Genomic DNA, 16,969 nt, shown 5'->3' on the forward strand with positions numbered 1-16,969 from the left:
TAGAGATTGCAAGATATTTAGTGCAATATATATTGCACAGGCATGCGTGGAATAGTCAATTATCTGTTACATTAATAAACTCGAATAACGTGTGATTATTTTTCTCTGATAATTACGTTCTTGAAAATAATTGTCCTTCTATATTAATTATGTATCTACGAATCCTATTATGTAGAGGCGAAGTAAACCAGTTTGGATTCTAAAAGAATTATATTATATTCTCTGAAGAAATTTTTAATGCCAAGTCAATGCGCGCATGTGCGTGTGTGCGTTTTTTGTTATAGAATATTGACACGAAAATTACAAACCATTTTCTCGTTTTTCAATTTATTCAAATCATTTTATGACGGAAATATCAATAGTGATAAGTCGCCGTTTTATTCATTGCGCGAACTATTAAAAACAGAGTACGATACACGTTCGTACGATGGTCTACGCGTGAATTCAATTAATTGTACGTAAAAAAGTTTTATTTCTATCTTTTTCCCTGCAATATACCATTTGAAAATACATTTCCTGTAACTTCATGTATAAATAAAAAGCGACCTTTTTGTATTTTTATTTCGTACAAATACTCATTTTATTTTATACGACAAAAGTAAAAAGGTAAAAATGGAACGAAATACAATGTCCAGCTCGGTTCTTAACATAGCGTTACAAATGTTTAATGAATTAATTCAGGACCTCGCTATATTCTGCCCTGTAATATACTCGCGAAAAATGGGGCACCGTATCGATAAAAAACGAGAAACTATTAAGAGATCCTGCGAAAGCTTTGAAATTTGCGAACAGGTCTTTAGGAAGACGGGTCATTGGCCGAGGCAGGTTTTCCGATTCCGGTCGGTCGGATATACGCGGCTTCGATGATTCCCTCTTAATCTGTTACCGACCGGCGACACGAGGGGATCGGAACTGAAACGTTATACCCGTAGTAATGTTAGCAAGTAGCAAGCATTACATGGTGTTAGGTTGCTTCAACGAAATCGGACGCTCTGCCTTGGGACTACGTATCGTGTGCATCATCCTCCAACTATGGCACGTTTTAAAGCATAAGCGTCGAAAAGCTGCAATTGAATTAATTGCAGAATTACCTGAATTATCGTAAATATCGATTCGTAATTTTTCATATAAATTTTGTAAACCTTGTAGATTTGATGTATTTGTTTTATTATTTGAAAATTAACTAAATATTCTAGGAAGTTTGAACTATTACATTTTCTTGGAAATTTGAATTATTAATACAACGAAATTTTCACGGAAATTTGAACTATTAATGTGATGAAATTTTCTCGGCAATTTGAATTATTAATATAATGAAATTTTCTCGGCAATTCAAATTATTAATATAATGAAATTTTCTTGGGTGTTTCAATTATTCGATGCTGCGTTTTTCACAATTTCAGTGATCTTTTCCTAAGGAATGTTTTCATCTTTGCGTCATGTATTCTTTAATCAAAACGCGCATCATATTCATTACTCGTGCTAATTATAATTATGCTTTACACAATTGTGGTGTCTTTTTTTACTATCATATATATATGTTTTAGATTTATTTTCGTTTACCGTATCCTTCATTGCAATTCCATAAGCTACAAATTGGACGCTTTTTAGCCACCGCTAATTCGAGCGTTAACAGTCGACAGATTGCCTCGAACACGACAAAATTAACAATATTTAGAATTAATTACCTATCGTTTGATCCTTCGTGTTGCTACTTTTAACCTTTTTATCTTACGTTTTATAATTCGTTGTATATAGATCAGCATACCATAACCGGGTCCGGGAGCGACAACAGGGACCTGCATTACGGATTCATCGAACGGCCAAGATCGTCCTGTGAAATACCTCGAGTGCCTGGAAGCAAGTAAGAAAACTTTTTCTTTCCCTCTGGATCGACCAGCGATACAAACCCCGTATCGATTTCGATTAGCCGGCTCAAGGAAAAAGAAGGTTGAAATTTTACGAATCTCGTGGAATATCTCCTCTTGATAAGTACACTGTCTATTGTTGCACATCAGTGTATGCATTATTTATACGTCGTGGCTATTGTACGAAGTTTCATTGTATTCACGACGCATTATATCGCACATACTAATGCGCTCGTGCACAGAGTTTATATAATTTTGAATAGGCACCGTCCGGTCTGTCCTCGGGACAGTCTTAAATTTTAGCGCGTTCGCGACAAGCGATCCAAGTCTAACTCTCATCTCTGTATTTCATTAGTCGTCTTATCTGTCATCTACTTTCTAGCGATTGTTTAATAATATCGTATAGTAGAAGCTTGATTACTAAAACATGGAGTAAACGATCGATCGTCGAAGCGTTAATTAGCGAAACATTTGACGATGGTTGGCCGTAAGAAAAATTATAAATTCCTTAGCTTTTCGGAAGCTATCCGTTTAATGTTAACGTTTGAAGATAACACACGATAAACGTGATAAGTTCGTTCGTGTAGAATTTTGCTGTTTTGATATTATCCGATATTTAAGGGGACTATAAACGTTATAAATTGTACGTAATAGACATAATCGAGAAGAAGAAAGACGCGTCAAATCTAAGAAGAATGAGAATTTTAGAAACGGTTGATAAATTCGCATGAATTGAGATCCAAAGATATTTCTATAAAATATTCAAGATATTTCTGATATTACAATCGATATGTTTGAAATATTCAGAATGTTAGAAGCGCAAATTTAGTGCGGAAATCTAACGAAAATGCTTCCTTATTCGATTGCAAGAAAAATATAATTATACTACCGCGTGTCTCAATTTCTTCGGATAAATAATCATATTCTACTCCAATCGAAACATTTCAGTTGATTCGACAAATTCCAGTTAATCTCGTAGAATTTGAGTTCCTAGTTTTGCACTTTCGTGTTACAGTCGGACAACATTGACATTGGTCGAGGTCGTTTCGAAAATGACTGGCGCCTCGAGACTCTGGCAGTTACTATAGATTCTCGTGCGCTTCCCTCTCGTAAATGCATCGATTTCTGATTGAAGCACGTATTTGTCTTGCAGCATAGATCCGAGCTCTCAACCACCAGGACAGCAAATTCCCATAGGCAACACGCGATCGTTGCCCGACCTGGTCCACTTCCCGTCGGATCAAGAGGATCACTCGAGCAGTACACCATTCAGCAACGTAAGTTCGTCCAATTACGTGTCCTTCACGCGGCTCAGTTTCTTCTTAAACCTTACGAGGCTGCACATTCCTAAATCACCTTTTATTACAGTCGTATCTTTCTTCGTTATTTTATTTATTTATTTGTTTATTTTATTTTATCGTGTTCATTATAAAGGAGAATTTCTGTCTTTGGTATTCGTCGGTCTAATCTCTTAAGCTGATTCGTCGTACACTACCGCTGAAAGATATGCGGGCGCTTGTTTCTATCCGATAAAATTAAATTCAGTTAGAAAATTGCAAACAAGAAGACCAAGTACGGTTTTATACTTTATCAGAGAATTGTAATATGAAATTTATTTTTAAAAGATAACTTACGACGAAAGAACTGCCATTTGTAAGCGTCAAACGTTACGGAACAGTTTTATTATTTTAGAAGCTCATTGTCTTCGATTTCGTTTCCTTTGGACAAAGTCCTTTTAAATTAATAACTGCCATTTGTAAGCGTCAAACGTTACGGAACAGTTTTATTATTTTAGAAGCTCATTGTCTTCGATTTCCTTTCCTTTGGACAAAGTCCTTTTAAATTAATACAGAGAAATTAATTCTATCCATAAAATTAAGGACCCGTTCAAATTCCCACGAATCGTGTGAATCCACCGATCGCGTTAATTTTAATACATCATTGATAAGGTTTTGAATAAAGAAGAGTATCTATATATAATTGATTGCACAAGATATAAACTATTGCTTTTAATAGTTCGTTTGGTATTAATATTTATCGTCACACATATTTCACGTGTTATCTATACAAATCGATCGAAGCGTTCATATATTTACCAATGGCTGGGTACAGTGTACAGTTCAAACGTCCCCTTTTCTTCATATTTATTTCGGATATAATACAAGATCATGTAATTTTATTTGACTTTAACTCTTTAGCACCGAGTCTCCTTCGTACTATAATCGAAACTTTCTTTCTTTATCTAGTTATCTAAATTCTATTGGGTTGGCAACTAAGCGATTGCGGATTTTGTCAATACCACCTAATGACATGTTACGATAGTAACAGAAGCACGTTTTTTCTAGCTTCTCGCGAAGGAGAAACAACGCAATATAAATCGATACCACTTTGGTCGGAAATAAATACATTTGTCATTTAGTTTTTTGATAACTCGTTCAACTATGATTCGAATATACGTAACATCGAAGATGAAAAGGATAAAGAAATCGCTTCGAATCTCCTAAATTCGCCCGAATGGATTATCCCTTGAGCCATTAGTTTCTGCAAATAGTATTTGCATAACTATCAGCTTGAGAGGCTAGTCTCTCTAATCCAAGACACGACTTTTCCTCGATAAAACTGTGAAAAGAAGAAAGCGATGCTCCGTTCGGATTAGTCAACTTACTAATTGCAAAGTATGCAATTAACTAACTAATATCATTATCGAGTTTCTATTCTCCTTCTCGTTAGTCAGATCATTTAACGTGAAGCAAGTCGACTAATCCTGACGAGGCATGACAAATTTAAATAACAGGTGGTATCCAGTTCGAAATTCATCGTATCGCCGTATCGTATCAACTTCGTGCAAAAATGCGTCCGCGGAAACGGTGTACGTGTCGATATCGGAATAATCGCGCGCGATTACGATATATATATCTTTTTTCGTCCTATTTTCAGCGCGTTCTCAACCCGTTTGACCGCGTCCACTTTTATTTTGTTCGCTTTTCTTTCTCTCTTATATATCCACTACAGACCGTGTCGTATCAGGTAGCGTCGCGTGACGTTCGAGTAACATAAAAGACTTAGGTAGCGTTTCCTTGGAAGAAAGGAATCTGTTTTGAAATGGTGGTACTGCTGGTGTATTCCAGAGTCGTCAAACGAGCAGTCCCACAAATCTGTCGCCGACCAGCTTACCCCAAGCTGGGAGGCTATCCTTTTCGCAGGATCAGACCAGCGCCCAAGTAAATATCCTCGCGATCCTGTACGGTACACAGTATCGGGTTCTTAGAGAATGTTGCTGCACCTGCCAACTCTATAGTCGACAGCGCTGTGTCTTTCTCCACCGTTCACTTTGATCGATCAGAGTACTGTTCTCTATTCTCGTAACTTTGATTGAGAAATTCGCTTTGAATTGATAAGACTCGATATTACAAATGCCGTAAATATTTGACTTCGGGTTTGAAACATAGAGAAAGACGCGGTCACATCGACTATGCGTATAATAGTATATTAGGTACTTGCAGATGAAATAGCCGAATTTTTGACAAGATTTTTAACGTATTTATAGCTTTTTAAAAATATCTGATTTCTAGCGATAATAATGAACTGTAAAGGAAGGGAAAAGATTTTATATATAAAGGAGAGAGCTTTGGAAATTATTTACTGTCACTTAGATTTCCATTTAGAGCTTCTTGAATGTGGAATTTAGAACGAGTCTATATTTGTAGCGGTTTGGAAGAATGTGGTTGACCGACTGTAATTGACAATTCCAAATATCACAAGTTAGTAGGTCAGATGTAAAAATTAGAACGTATAAATTTAATGCGACTAATTTTAAGTTTAATGTTCTTTATTTCTGATTAATCTTTATTTGGGAAATATCATTCGATGGTAATTTTAGTCGTTAAATATCGAATCAGATGTAGCAATCGCGAAATCGGCCATTTCATATGCAACAACCTAAAAGAGAGATGCCTGGTCTCTATAAAGCTAGTTAGTAGGAATCAGAACGTAACGGCTGGTACGTGCGTAGTGTTGCATGGAAAAAAGATGTTCTGTGCTTTTCTGTGCTTCGATAACCATCGCTGTGTTACGAGTACAACGTCACAGAGCTTTCGGGTAAACAGTAGCGTATCGTCGTTATTAAAACGAAACGTAATGACGCGAACTTCGAACGCGATTTCCGTACGACTCGACGAGAAAGAACGAAATCGACGATTGGATTAGCGATTTCGTTTTTCCACGCAGACTTATCGCCACCGACAGTTATGAAACACTTAGATCGCCAGCTAAAGTACTTTACTTTGTACGTAACTACTATGGCATGCCGCTCTCCACTCGCGTACAATTTCGATAGAGTGCCATTATCGTTCTCCGATGGAGCAATCACAGGCACGGTTTGTTAATCGTTATCTAGATTAGTCGTAGCCCGGCTGAATATCGATTTTATCCTACATCCTGGTCGTAAAACGTTAATGCACCGTGGCGAAAGAAGCGTAATGCCGATCGTTGCGTCGCGAGTTTCGCTACGAGTAAGTTCTCTCGCGAGACACGAGTACCTCGTTGTTCTAAATGCGCTACGAAATTACGAAAATATAATTTTATAATATAAATATCTTTTCCCTTTAATGCGGCGATCGTGTAGTTTGCTACGAAATGGTCAAAAGTTTTTAAATTGCCACTACTCTCTTGTATTATTGCTTCGAGTGAATTATAAGCGTTCGATGCATGCCCTCTTTTTCATTTAAAACGAACGATTCGATCAACGTTAACGAAAAACGGTTTGGCACGGTAAAAAAAAAAAAAAAGAAAAAAGAGAAAAAAGATTGAATTTGGTCTCGGATCGTTTGAGCGAATTAGTACCAGCCTCCTGTACGCTTAGCGGCCACCTTTAATTTCATTTTATTTTTATTTTGCCTTTGTTGTAGTGTTTGTTTGTGTTTGTTATTTTGCAGAACCATTTATCAGTGCCTGTTAACTCTAGGTTCCTTCACACGTGTAAGGTTAGTAGCAAATTTTTGTTCTTGCGCTTACGACAACGCCGCGCGTTTCACTACGATTCTCCTTTCATTCTTCGATCCGTTTTTCCCCATTTTCTTTCTTTCTTTCGTTTTTAATATCGTCCCGCTTCTTAATGGTATCCGTAGCTTGCGAAACAGAGGCAATAGTCGAACCGCACATGTAAAATACAGCGAAAAGTCACGGATAGTCGAACCTGGGACACGAATTCGGTGATCTCGTAACACCGCGTGTCAACGTTGCAAAGTAGAAAAAGTCTGGCTAAAAGTAGAAGTTTTGTGGAATCGTTGACACGCGATCGGGAGTTAGCTCGTGTACTTTTTCCAGACGAAAATACGCCGATAGAATTTCATCGATGAATTTCTCGCTGAGATCGTCGGGGGCGTAAACGTTCGATCGGAAATTTTTCCACCGCGTAAATGGAAAATGTTTGTCGTCCAGTTTCGAACTCGTTTCCTCGGTCCGTTTCTTAGCCGAGGGAAGGGTATTTCGCTCTGGCACGATGGTTAGAAGTTCCATATCGGAACTGGAGAACTTTGCCAGCTAAATGAATCCGATATCTTTGTGAATCTTGTTTGCATTCGCGAGGGCTTCGAGGAAAAGAGGAACTTTTATCGGTCGAGTCACTCGACCGGATAGACGTTAATTGTCCGCTTAAGAAGAAAAAGCTCGGCCGTCGCGGATGAATAACGTTTACCTGATAAAGCTCGCTGGTTCGTAATTAAATTGGAAATTGAAGAAAACGTCCGCCCCTCGGGCGATCTCGGCCTTTTCGGTTTCGTGTAAATACAATGGGACCTTTAGTATCCGAAGAGGAAAATTGCAATGAAAATGACGAAGAAGCCTTCTCAATCCGAAGTATTATTGCACTAGACAGAGACCTTAGACGATTTAAGATACAACTGAATTCAACGCAGGTCAGCGCTATTAAAAATCTTATGATTTGATTTATCAGCAGAATAGAAGATATACGATCTGCAAATATAGTTAACTAAATATTACACTTATATTACATCTTATCCTTCGTAATTATCCTTGTATTTTTCTTTCTGAAATATCCAATGCCTACAAACAACATTGGCGTACAATTGTGCTTGTTTCAGTATTTATATACCAACTAATTAGGTCCAAGTATCTCAAATTTACGTATCGTATCGTATCGTTTAATAGAATTTTCATATAATTATGAAAATTTGATATTATGAAAATGAAAAGATTTATTGAAAAACGAGAATGTATATGTAGAACGATATACGACTGTAGAATAATAATTACGGAGAAAACTAATTACAAGACCGTTCTATCTGAAAATTCCTTCAGCCGAACAATCACGTATCTCCCTATTAATTCGGATAATGGAGGTTTTACCGTAGCACGAAAAGAGACGAGCACCGCGGTCGCCGGTAAACCGCGTTTCCCGTGACTTTGAACGTTCGCAATCGGCATAGAAATCGATCGCGCGAGCCTCGCATAGCTACCGCTACTAACCATTCAGACTGAGGCTAGGCGAAGGAAAAAAAGAAACCGCCGACCGATCGTTAATAGCGGTGCCTATGAAACAGGGTGTGGCGCTAGAAAACAGCACAAGTACTTCGCAACAGGATCTTCAGAGTTATTCGCAACAACCGGTGCCTCAGCCACCGACGGCGACGTCCCACAGTCCAACTGGTCACTACATTTATCAGCAACCGCACAGTCCTGTGCCACCGCAAAGTCCAGTTAGTATATCACGTTATTCGCGTTCGTTTCTCCTTTCCTCTGCTCGATTCCTCGAACATTTATACCCTACGAGGATCCCGTTCGCAAGCTTCCAGCTTATGAAACGAGGCAAAAAACGATCGGATGGTAGCTTGAAATTGTTTCGCAGTCGAAAGGTCGACCGCGTCGTTTTTCTTTCTTTTTTTTTTTTTTATTTCCAAGTATCCTGTCGGATCGAATGATTTAGACCGCCACGAAGGTTAATTGGTTTTTAGTCGCGTATTTTGCCAAGGGTAGAGGAATACGGAGTATACGACGTGCGATAAAGAAAAAGAGAATTTGTTGATATAATGGTTCTTCTCGTGGCTGTTCTTAGAAGTCGTCGCAGACACAGCAACCGCAGCTCAACTCCTTAGGCTCGTACAGATCCTCGCAGCAGGTGAATAGGCCGTCGCCTCAATCGTCACCCGGACTAACGATTCAAGTAAGTATTTTTGTAACAAGTATTTATAAGCCAGCAATGGAAAAATAAATAACGATTAAATAGCGGAAATATAATTTTACGAAGATTCAACATTCCTTTTAATTATTGTTTTATAGTTACGAGCACGTTATATACAATATGCGATAAGTAAAAGGCAAAAAGTACATAGAATTCGATCGAATAATAAAAAAAAGTAATAATCGAATAACAAAAATAACAGGAATGTAAATAACTGGTGTAATCTGTGATCGATCGCAGGGCAGCCCGTTGAGTTACAGTAACAATCCATCGGCGCCTCCTAGTCCCACGGGTCATCCAGGTCCACCGAACTTAACGTCAGAGAACATCGACCAAAACAATTACTTCCTGAACCAGGCACAGGCAGCGGCGCTTCAGCAGGACTTCGAGCAGTTCACGATGGTTAGTAAAAGGAGTCCGTCCTTATCGTGGAGTATCGTGGTTGCGTATTCAGCCACCGTTTCGTGTTCTCTTCCTTTCACAACGATCCAACGCGATGCCTCAGGTTTAAATCTTTCAGACAATTTCACGTTGTCTTGGCGAGAAAGTATCTTTGGAAACGACTCGACGAATCGTCCCGATCGTTCCTTCGATTTTACCGGATTCGAAGCGTCGCTCGAGGGATCTTCGAATATCTCCCTTATTACCAAGAGTGGCGCTATCGACATCACGTTGCGTTTCGGCCGTGAACAACGGCTTCGCCGGTGTTGTTTTATTGCTCGTAACGCGGAAGCTAAATCGATAGCACTGCGGTTGAGACATTTTATTTAACATCGCACGGCAGTGGAGCACGCATGCTTCACGTTCGACTCGTGCTACTTTCCATTATAATTGGTCTTAAATTTATAATTGTCGCGAAAACGATGATCGTCAAATTTTTCGACTTTTTCTTTCTTTCTACCTCTTTTTTCTTTCTTTCTTTCTTTTTTTTATAGTAGCGTCTTTTGGTACTCGGAATCGAGATTATGATAAATGATCTACAGTGGCTGATAAAAGTATATCAACGCTTAAAAGACACGTATGTAATTGTACGTGTTGCGTAAAACATTTTGAAATACAATCAGCACCGTAACGAGACACGATCGTCATGATCGTATTGCTAAATTTTGAAACCAGTCTGAAAATGTATATAGGAATTAAAAGACACACGTGTTATATGTATTCGTAAAAGATTTCTACAAGTGTTCGAACACTTTTGTAAGCTACTGTGTACGTGCTAATTTATGGTCAAATGAAAATTACACGGTTCTACGGAAATAACTCTCGTCACGGTTCCACGCCTTCGTTGTTTAATCAGGTACCTTCTACGATATAATTGCGGATACGCTTATAGTAATCGCGCAATACGAGCGACATTTTGTTTAAAAAGATTCGAATGAGATCAGAGACTAAAGACATACAGAAGTATTCTTTCGAGAAAAAAAGAAAAAAAGAAAAGAAAGGATAAACATAGACAAGGATACACGAGTCCGAGTCCGTCAATTATTTTTCGTCCAAAAAACTTCATCCCGTGTTGCGTCGCTTTTCCGCTTTCCTTTGGTCGCTAGTTTTCCACACGAGGCGTATCGTTTCGATCGAAAAATTCCTGGCGCACCAAAGTACATCTTATCCATCGAATAATTCTTTCACGGAAACTTCTGACGATTCGTTCGAGAGAAGCGCAACTTTGCATCTCTGTAACGTAGATCACGCGGACTCGACAACAACTACGTTTTAATTGGATCGTAATTATCTGTTTGTGCATACGGAAGGGAGTGGTAAGTACGCGAACAGTTATCGTTTCGTTTGCGTAAGATTTTGGGAATGCCGCTGAGTATGTATGATTTTCGACGATCCTTTACGTAGAAGCGATCCATGTAGACGCCACCTACGGTCTCGATCTGCATGATACGCAACGTCTTGTCGACGTTCGTCGACACTTTTTCTCTTTATTTGTCGAGCGCGTGTCTGATTGCGATGAATTTTAGGTTCGCTCGTGATGAACGCAATTTCAACATATTCTTGGCGCTTAGTTGCTCCTATGATTTACTGCGTTACGGTTCTCATTCTTTCCGAATACGTTTGTTTTTCTGTGTTGCCTTTAGGTAGTTGGCCATTTGTTGTATATTCGTGTATCGCGTCGAACGTGCGTTAAATCTTTGCCTATCGTAATTTGATATACAACTAAGCCTAACGCTTATAAATATAATTTGATATAAAGAACCTGCCGATCGTTTATAATCTTGATCATGTAGGAATAAATAGAAAAGTATAATAATTAGCAATACAATAAAAGCAAGAACGACGATGCTGGTTAAACGTGGAACGTCGTAAATAATTGGAACATCGAGTACGAAATTTTTTTAGCGAAATCTATTTATTTTAAACTGTTTGTTTGTCCCTAGAATAGCCCTTACGGTATCTGGAAAATTCATTTGATATAAATGGACCTTTGCATACCTCGTCTGAAAAAGTAAAGGCAAATTTTTTTCATTATTAAAATATGGTCACGTAATTTTCATTATTTTTCGTTCCACCCTATTAAGTATACGCTATTATTAGCATTGTGGCGTATTATTGAATGGTATGCAATCATGGTGCGAGACAAAAATAGACAACAAATGGATACCGGCCTCATCGTTGCCCGAAGATCACGATTTCCCCTCGATCGTGGCTCATGGATATCCGTGCATAATTTTTCGCCGTGTTCCTCCACGATGGCTGACCTTCACAAACCTAGACGATATGAATTATTCCACGTGCACGTGTTACCACGAATTTCTCCGTCACTCACGCTTTTGGTATGCCGCTCGTTTTGGTCGAGCGTTCCGGCGATTAAAAAGGTCGGAAATTATGCGAGTTAATAATCCATGAGCCGCCTGTGTCGTTGTCGCGTGCATTGTTAATCGCCGCTCGTATCGACGAGCGATTAACGATCTCTCTGTTACAAGTACGGCTCGCTTTGCTCGCTTCGAATTCTTCGTCGTTGGAATTCTTCCACGGTTTGACAAAATCGCGCAGACTGGAAGAACTACGTCGCCCCAAAAGCTTGAAATTACTTTCCACTTGGTTTTCTGCATGCGTCTGTAACTTTCCTTTGCCGCGAACCAGCGTTTTCATTGCCGTTCGTAGCGAAGTACATAATTTTTCATTGCGCCCGATCGATAGACGCAGCGATTCTGCGGTGCATCTTTTCCAACACGCGCTTCTTTTTTTTCGAACGACTGCACCATTAGAGTCTCGTATTAGAGAGACACGATCTCTTTTCCCCCTTTAACCTTCGCATTCCTGCGGCCGGGTTACTGGATGTCCGACGAATTTAAGCTGTCAGCGCGCATAATGACAAAATTCTTTGTGTCAGTTACGAAATGAAATAATTATCCTAGCAAGAGATCGATAAACAACGCACTACACGAGCCTCTTGGAAGACAAATTGATCGACTATGTTTCTAATTTTTACATAAACATATACATAAGTATTTACGTGATTAGTAGACTGCGGATATTTATGCGTTTGTACATAGAATACATACGATATATAAATACAAAATATCTAAAGTAAATTACTCAATGGAGTATTCAGTTCTTACTTGGGATTCGTCTCTTTCTGACTTCGGTTATATTTGGGAAAAATCCGCGGTCTAACGATCTATGTTTGAATCTCTTGGAGAACGAAAGAACTTTTTTATCGATTAGAAACGCGAATCGTCAGTCTTCGCACATTCATGTATTACATCTTGATATTTACTTCTTCTACTTAGAGTATCATCGCAATCCTGTTATTCGATACTTTATTGCCAATAATTTTCCTGTTATTTATTCGGAAATATCAGATACACGAGTATGTATAAATCATATACGGGAAGCAATAATTTGTTCAAAATAGGAACATGATACACGTATTAGCGATCTTTCAGCGCGAATCTCAATGAACCCGGCCACCATCAGCCTCTACAGTTTACATTTCGATGGTTAATTCTTCACCCTCGCATAAGAAAGAAAAAGAACAGAAAATACTTCTCTTTTTTAACTGCCTCGTTCTGCGAATACGATTGAAATGTTAAGCCTTGATGTTTATCTGTTGCCCGCATCCGTCAGGATTGGCCGAAATTCGCGCAGCAGCTCATGGAACTTGGTTGCACCTGGAACCCGCAGATAGAGGTGACATAACGCCCTTGACAAACTATATGAACTTGATCCTTTTCTCACAACCCCTCGACACGACGAGCTTCCACTTTATTCTCGCAACTTCCGCGTTCTACGTGCCGTCATCCGTTCTCCTACTTCGTTATCTTTCTTCTTTTTCTCTCCTTTTTTTTTTTCTTCTGTTCAAGCAGCGAACGATTGATCGATGTCTACCGGTCGCGTTAAAAGAAACTGACGGTGTTATCACGATGTGGTCGTTGGCGCGATAATTGGCCGTTCTGGAGGCAAAGAAACGCAGCAGGCGGTACTACGATTTAATAAGAACCGATCGTTGGAGCGTTTACGTTCCTATACTTCCGCCTTATCTGGCGACCTTGTCGTTGAACGTCGCCATAGCACCGGGTCCCGTGGTAAAATTTACGAAACGACGTCGTGATGGATTACCGCACGCTTTACGGCGGATATACCGAGGTTCTAAAAGATGAATAAGACGTACGAACGTGAAAATTCCTCGGTTCGATTCGTGTGGCGCACGAGGTCCATTTGCTCGGCCCGCGATATCCCAACGAAGTTGCCGCGTTGTCAGGATGGTCATTTTATTATGTAAGTTTCGTATATTCGCTCTAACGTAAGTCGTTCTGATGTATCGTAACGTTCGGCGAAGGAAAATTCGAACGCCAATTTCTACGAACGAAATGAGCAAAAGAAGGAAACGAAGAAATTGCGGCATTTTTTCGCGAGTGGTTTCGAACGTTCCGTTAACATCTGAAGGAATATCCGCCGGAATTTTCATCCAGAGTGATTAAAAGCTGGTAAAGTCGTTAGAACGAATACAGGCTAGAAACGGAGGAACGGTAACGACCAATTCCACTAAAGAATGAACGTATCCACGTGGCGAATAAAAGCTCTTACGATTCGATCCGCCGATCCGCCTTTCGTTTCTTCGTTTTTCTCTTGCGTTTTCTTGCTCCCGCGCCCTTCCTTCTCTCAGCCTGTCCTCGTCGTTCGGCCGCACCCTACCCTTCTTCTTCGCTTCGTCCTCGCATGGAATCACCCTCGAGCTGATCGACTACGGGAAGAACGCAGTACGTGCCGATGTAATTAATACACGACGATCGAGCGGATCTAGCGTCCACGGATCGGCTCTTCCGCTTCCATCCTCCCTTTATTTCTTTCTCTCTGTCTCTGTCTGTCTGTCTCTCTCTCTCTCTCTTTCTCTTTCTTTTTCTTCCGATCCCTTTGTTCAATTCACCGGAAGAATTTACATCGACGATATATCGTAGCGTTACCAACATAGAGATTCACTCGTTTTTATTCTGTGTTTTTCGCTTCAGATGGACACGCCCGTGCCGACCAACATGATTGGAACGTATATCGGTTCGCCGAATCACACCACGAATTACACACAGGTGAGCAAGATTATTCAACGTTGCCGAACGGGCGAATGTTTCAAAGATTGTAAATTCACGCGTTTCTTCTTCAGCAACGTTTATTTCCGTTCGCACGACAACCTCGTCGTGTTCGAACCGCGTTAATTGATTTAGTAGAGTACCGACGTGCCTCGTAGGTAAACGAACAGACGCCGCGAGAATCTGTTAAACTATAATTGACGTGCTCGCTGTACCGAGTGGATTTAATGGTAAAATAGTAGGATTTCGAATGCTCGACGGAGTACAATTCGGTTTGGCATTGATTTGCAGAACGACACGATGAATGTGGGAGGTGAGTTGGGCAGCGCAGATGCCGGGTACTTCAGCACGAGTCCCCAAATGCCGTATCAACCTAACACAACGACCACTACTAGCAACAACAGCACCACCACCCAGCAACTCACGCCTCAGACACCGAACACCCCAACGATCATTCTCACTGGTGTGTTCTTGTAAAACTTCTATTTACGTCAAGAGACACGTGTTGCCTTTTTCTTCTGCTACGTGTGTCGATCAAGATTATTCGCTCATTTTCGATTTAATCATATTTTGCTGTCTAAACGATTTCTTAAATACGTTCTTAACACTTTATCGATCGATAGCCTATTATTGATCGGCTCTTCGTCGCCGACAAACTTTCTCATTATTCGAGCAGTAATTTGTTATTTAGTACAAAGGTACCTTGCTCAGTTGTGTCAGTTGCGTTGCTTTGTAAGCTCACACAGTTTTATACCAATTTGAAAAAATTACCGTCCGCGATGAACGAAGAGAATGGCATTGGAGAGTCTAAACCGAAACAGAGCCGGCGCCAGGGAGAATCTGCGCCCGAGCTGCCGGTCCGACGTGCGTATGCTGTTGAATCGCTAGCGATCGGTAAAGTGTTAAATGAAGTAAAAGGATACGGTAAAAGTCGTTACCGATATACGTATGATAATTCGCGAAAATTGCAGAGAACGTACATGACAGACACTTTTCTCTACAGTTGCGCGCTAATAAAATACGATGTATCGGTTAAGCTTTATCGAAATGCTAAATGTTAAGATCAAGAGGCAACTAAAATGCGACTATCGAAGACCTGAACGATTCTTCTTTCGCAGACTTCTCCGGGGCAGACGACCTTACGAATCCAGAATTCGTAAAAGATCTCGGGACGGCGATGATGGGCGACTTCGACCCAGATCTTTTTCCATCGGACGATGCTTTGAGACAGGGTCTCGATCCCATCGATATGGATGGTCTACAAATGCTCACCGACCCGACGATGGTTATATCCGATCCCAGCGCCGAAGCCCATTTTAGGCGGGATCGACTTTAAGGCGAGACATTTTACTCATTTTCGATTATGCGCTGACTATATTACGTAGGAAATTTTATCTGTCCTGGTGTCGCGATTTATTCTTGGGACACTTTGACAAATGGGACGAGTCTTGTTCGCGGCCGTCGATGCGCTTCCAACGGGAAATCGTCTTTCTACGAACGGAGCAATCGCTACCACCGCCATATCTTCGTCATCGACGTCGGAAAAAAGGAAAACGAGAACATCGTAGATCGATTAAAAGTAAATAGGTGGGAACGCGATCAACGAATTAATTATGCGATTCGTTCTATCGTTCTCCGTCGAAAATGTTGTAATATCGAAGACGAAAGCAACGAGAAATTACGATCGTACGTCACGAAGGCGAACAATCGGCCAGAAAACGTGTTCGCGTTGGAATCGACCAAGCGACACTGATGTCCCGTTCGTGATAAACCGTTAATTGAGGATTAAGTAATACAAATCTTTATTAATCCTTTTTTTATTTTATACTACTTTGTACATTGTATCATGTATGATCTCTAAGAAGCACAAAACAAAATGTTTACTGATTTATACATGCTTTTATCATATACGATCCTAGTAAGGTAAAAAAGAAAGATACTACTGTTTAGGTGAAAATTAACGTTTAGCGAAAATGATAAAAGAAAAAAGAAAAACAAGAAAAAAAAATACAGAATATGGGTTGGTTATACTCCTCATCGACGTACGGGGAGTACTTAACGGGGAAGAAGCTATCAAGCATGTGAAACGCATAAAGACATAGACAGTGGAGAGAGGAGGGAGACACCCCTCGGTGATATCTCGCCGAAAACGATCGAGCATTTGAACACTTTACTCTCTATCCTTTCCTTCGTTGCGCACTCGCGCTCGATTCAGCGTTCACCTACATTTCGAATTTCCTTTCCTGAACCGCTAACCGATCGATTTCGCCGAATCGTTGAACAAAGACGATTCGTTGGTTTCCACTTTGTACGTTCGAATTCGAACGTAGGCGAGTTCAATTCGATTCTATATCATTTTCTTCGTTCGC

The 16,969-nt window shown here is 40.1% G+C and overlaps 1 protein-coding gene across 7 annotated transcripts in view; it reads left to right on the top strand.

Moving 5' to 3' along the window:
- LOC132908069 (CREB-regulated transcription coactivator 1-like) overlaps positions 1–16,615 on the top strand; it is a 60,280-nt gene extending 43,665 nt beyond the window's left edge. For 3 of the 7 annotated variants that reach the window (XM_060961686.1, XM_060961690.1, XM_060961691.1), the window contains 10 exons: positions 1,759–1,864; positions 3,022–3,145; positions 4,997–5,089; positions 8,429–8,584; positions 8,941–9,048; positions 9,307–9,468; positions 13,144–13,206; positions 14,526–14,600; positions 14,892–15,063; positions 15,719–16,615. In XM_060961686.1, coding sequence (XP_060817669.1) covers positions 1,759–1,864; positions 3,022–3,145; positions 4,997–5,089; positions 8,429–8,584; positions 8,941–9,048; positions 9,307–9,468; positions 13,144–13,206; positions 14,526–14,600; positions 14,892–15,063; positions 15,719–15,936 — 1,277 coding nt within the window. In that variant the 3' untranslated portion in view covers positions 15,937–16,615. Of the gene's footprint in view, positions 1–1,758; positions 1,865–3,021; positions 3,146–4,996; positions 5,090–6,802; positions 6,851–8,428; positions 8,585–8,940; positions 9,049–9,306; positions 9,469–13,143; positions 13,207–14,525; positions 14,601–14,891; positions 15,064–15,718 lie in introns of all 7 variants that reach the window. The other 4 variants (XM_060961687.1, XM_060961688.1, XM_060961692.1 and 1 more) reach the window with 4 other exon arrangements.
- The last annotated feature ends 354 nt before the right edge of the window (positions 16,616–16,969 follow it).

The sequence above is a fragment of the Bombus pascuorum genome, chromosome 6 (genome assembly GCF_905332965.1).
Source record: "Bombus pascuorum chromosome 6, iyBomPasc1.1, whole genome shotgun sequence".
Lineage (NCBI taxonomy): Eukaryota > Metazoa > Arthropoda > Insecta > Hymenoptera > Apidae > Bombus > Bombus pascuorum.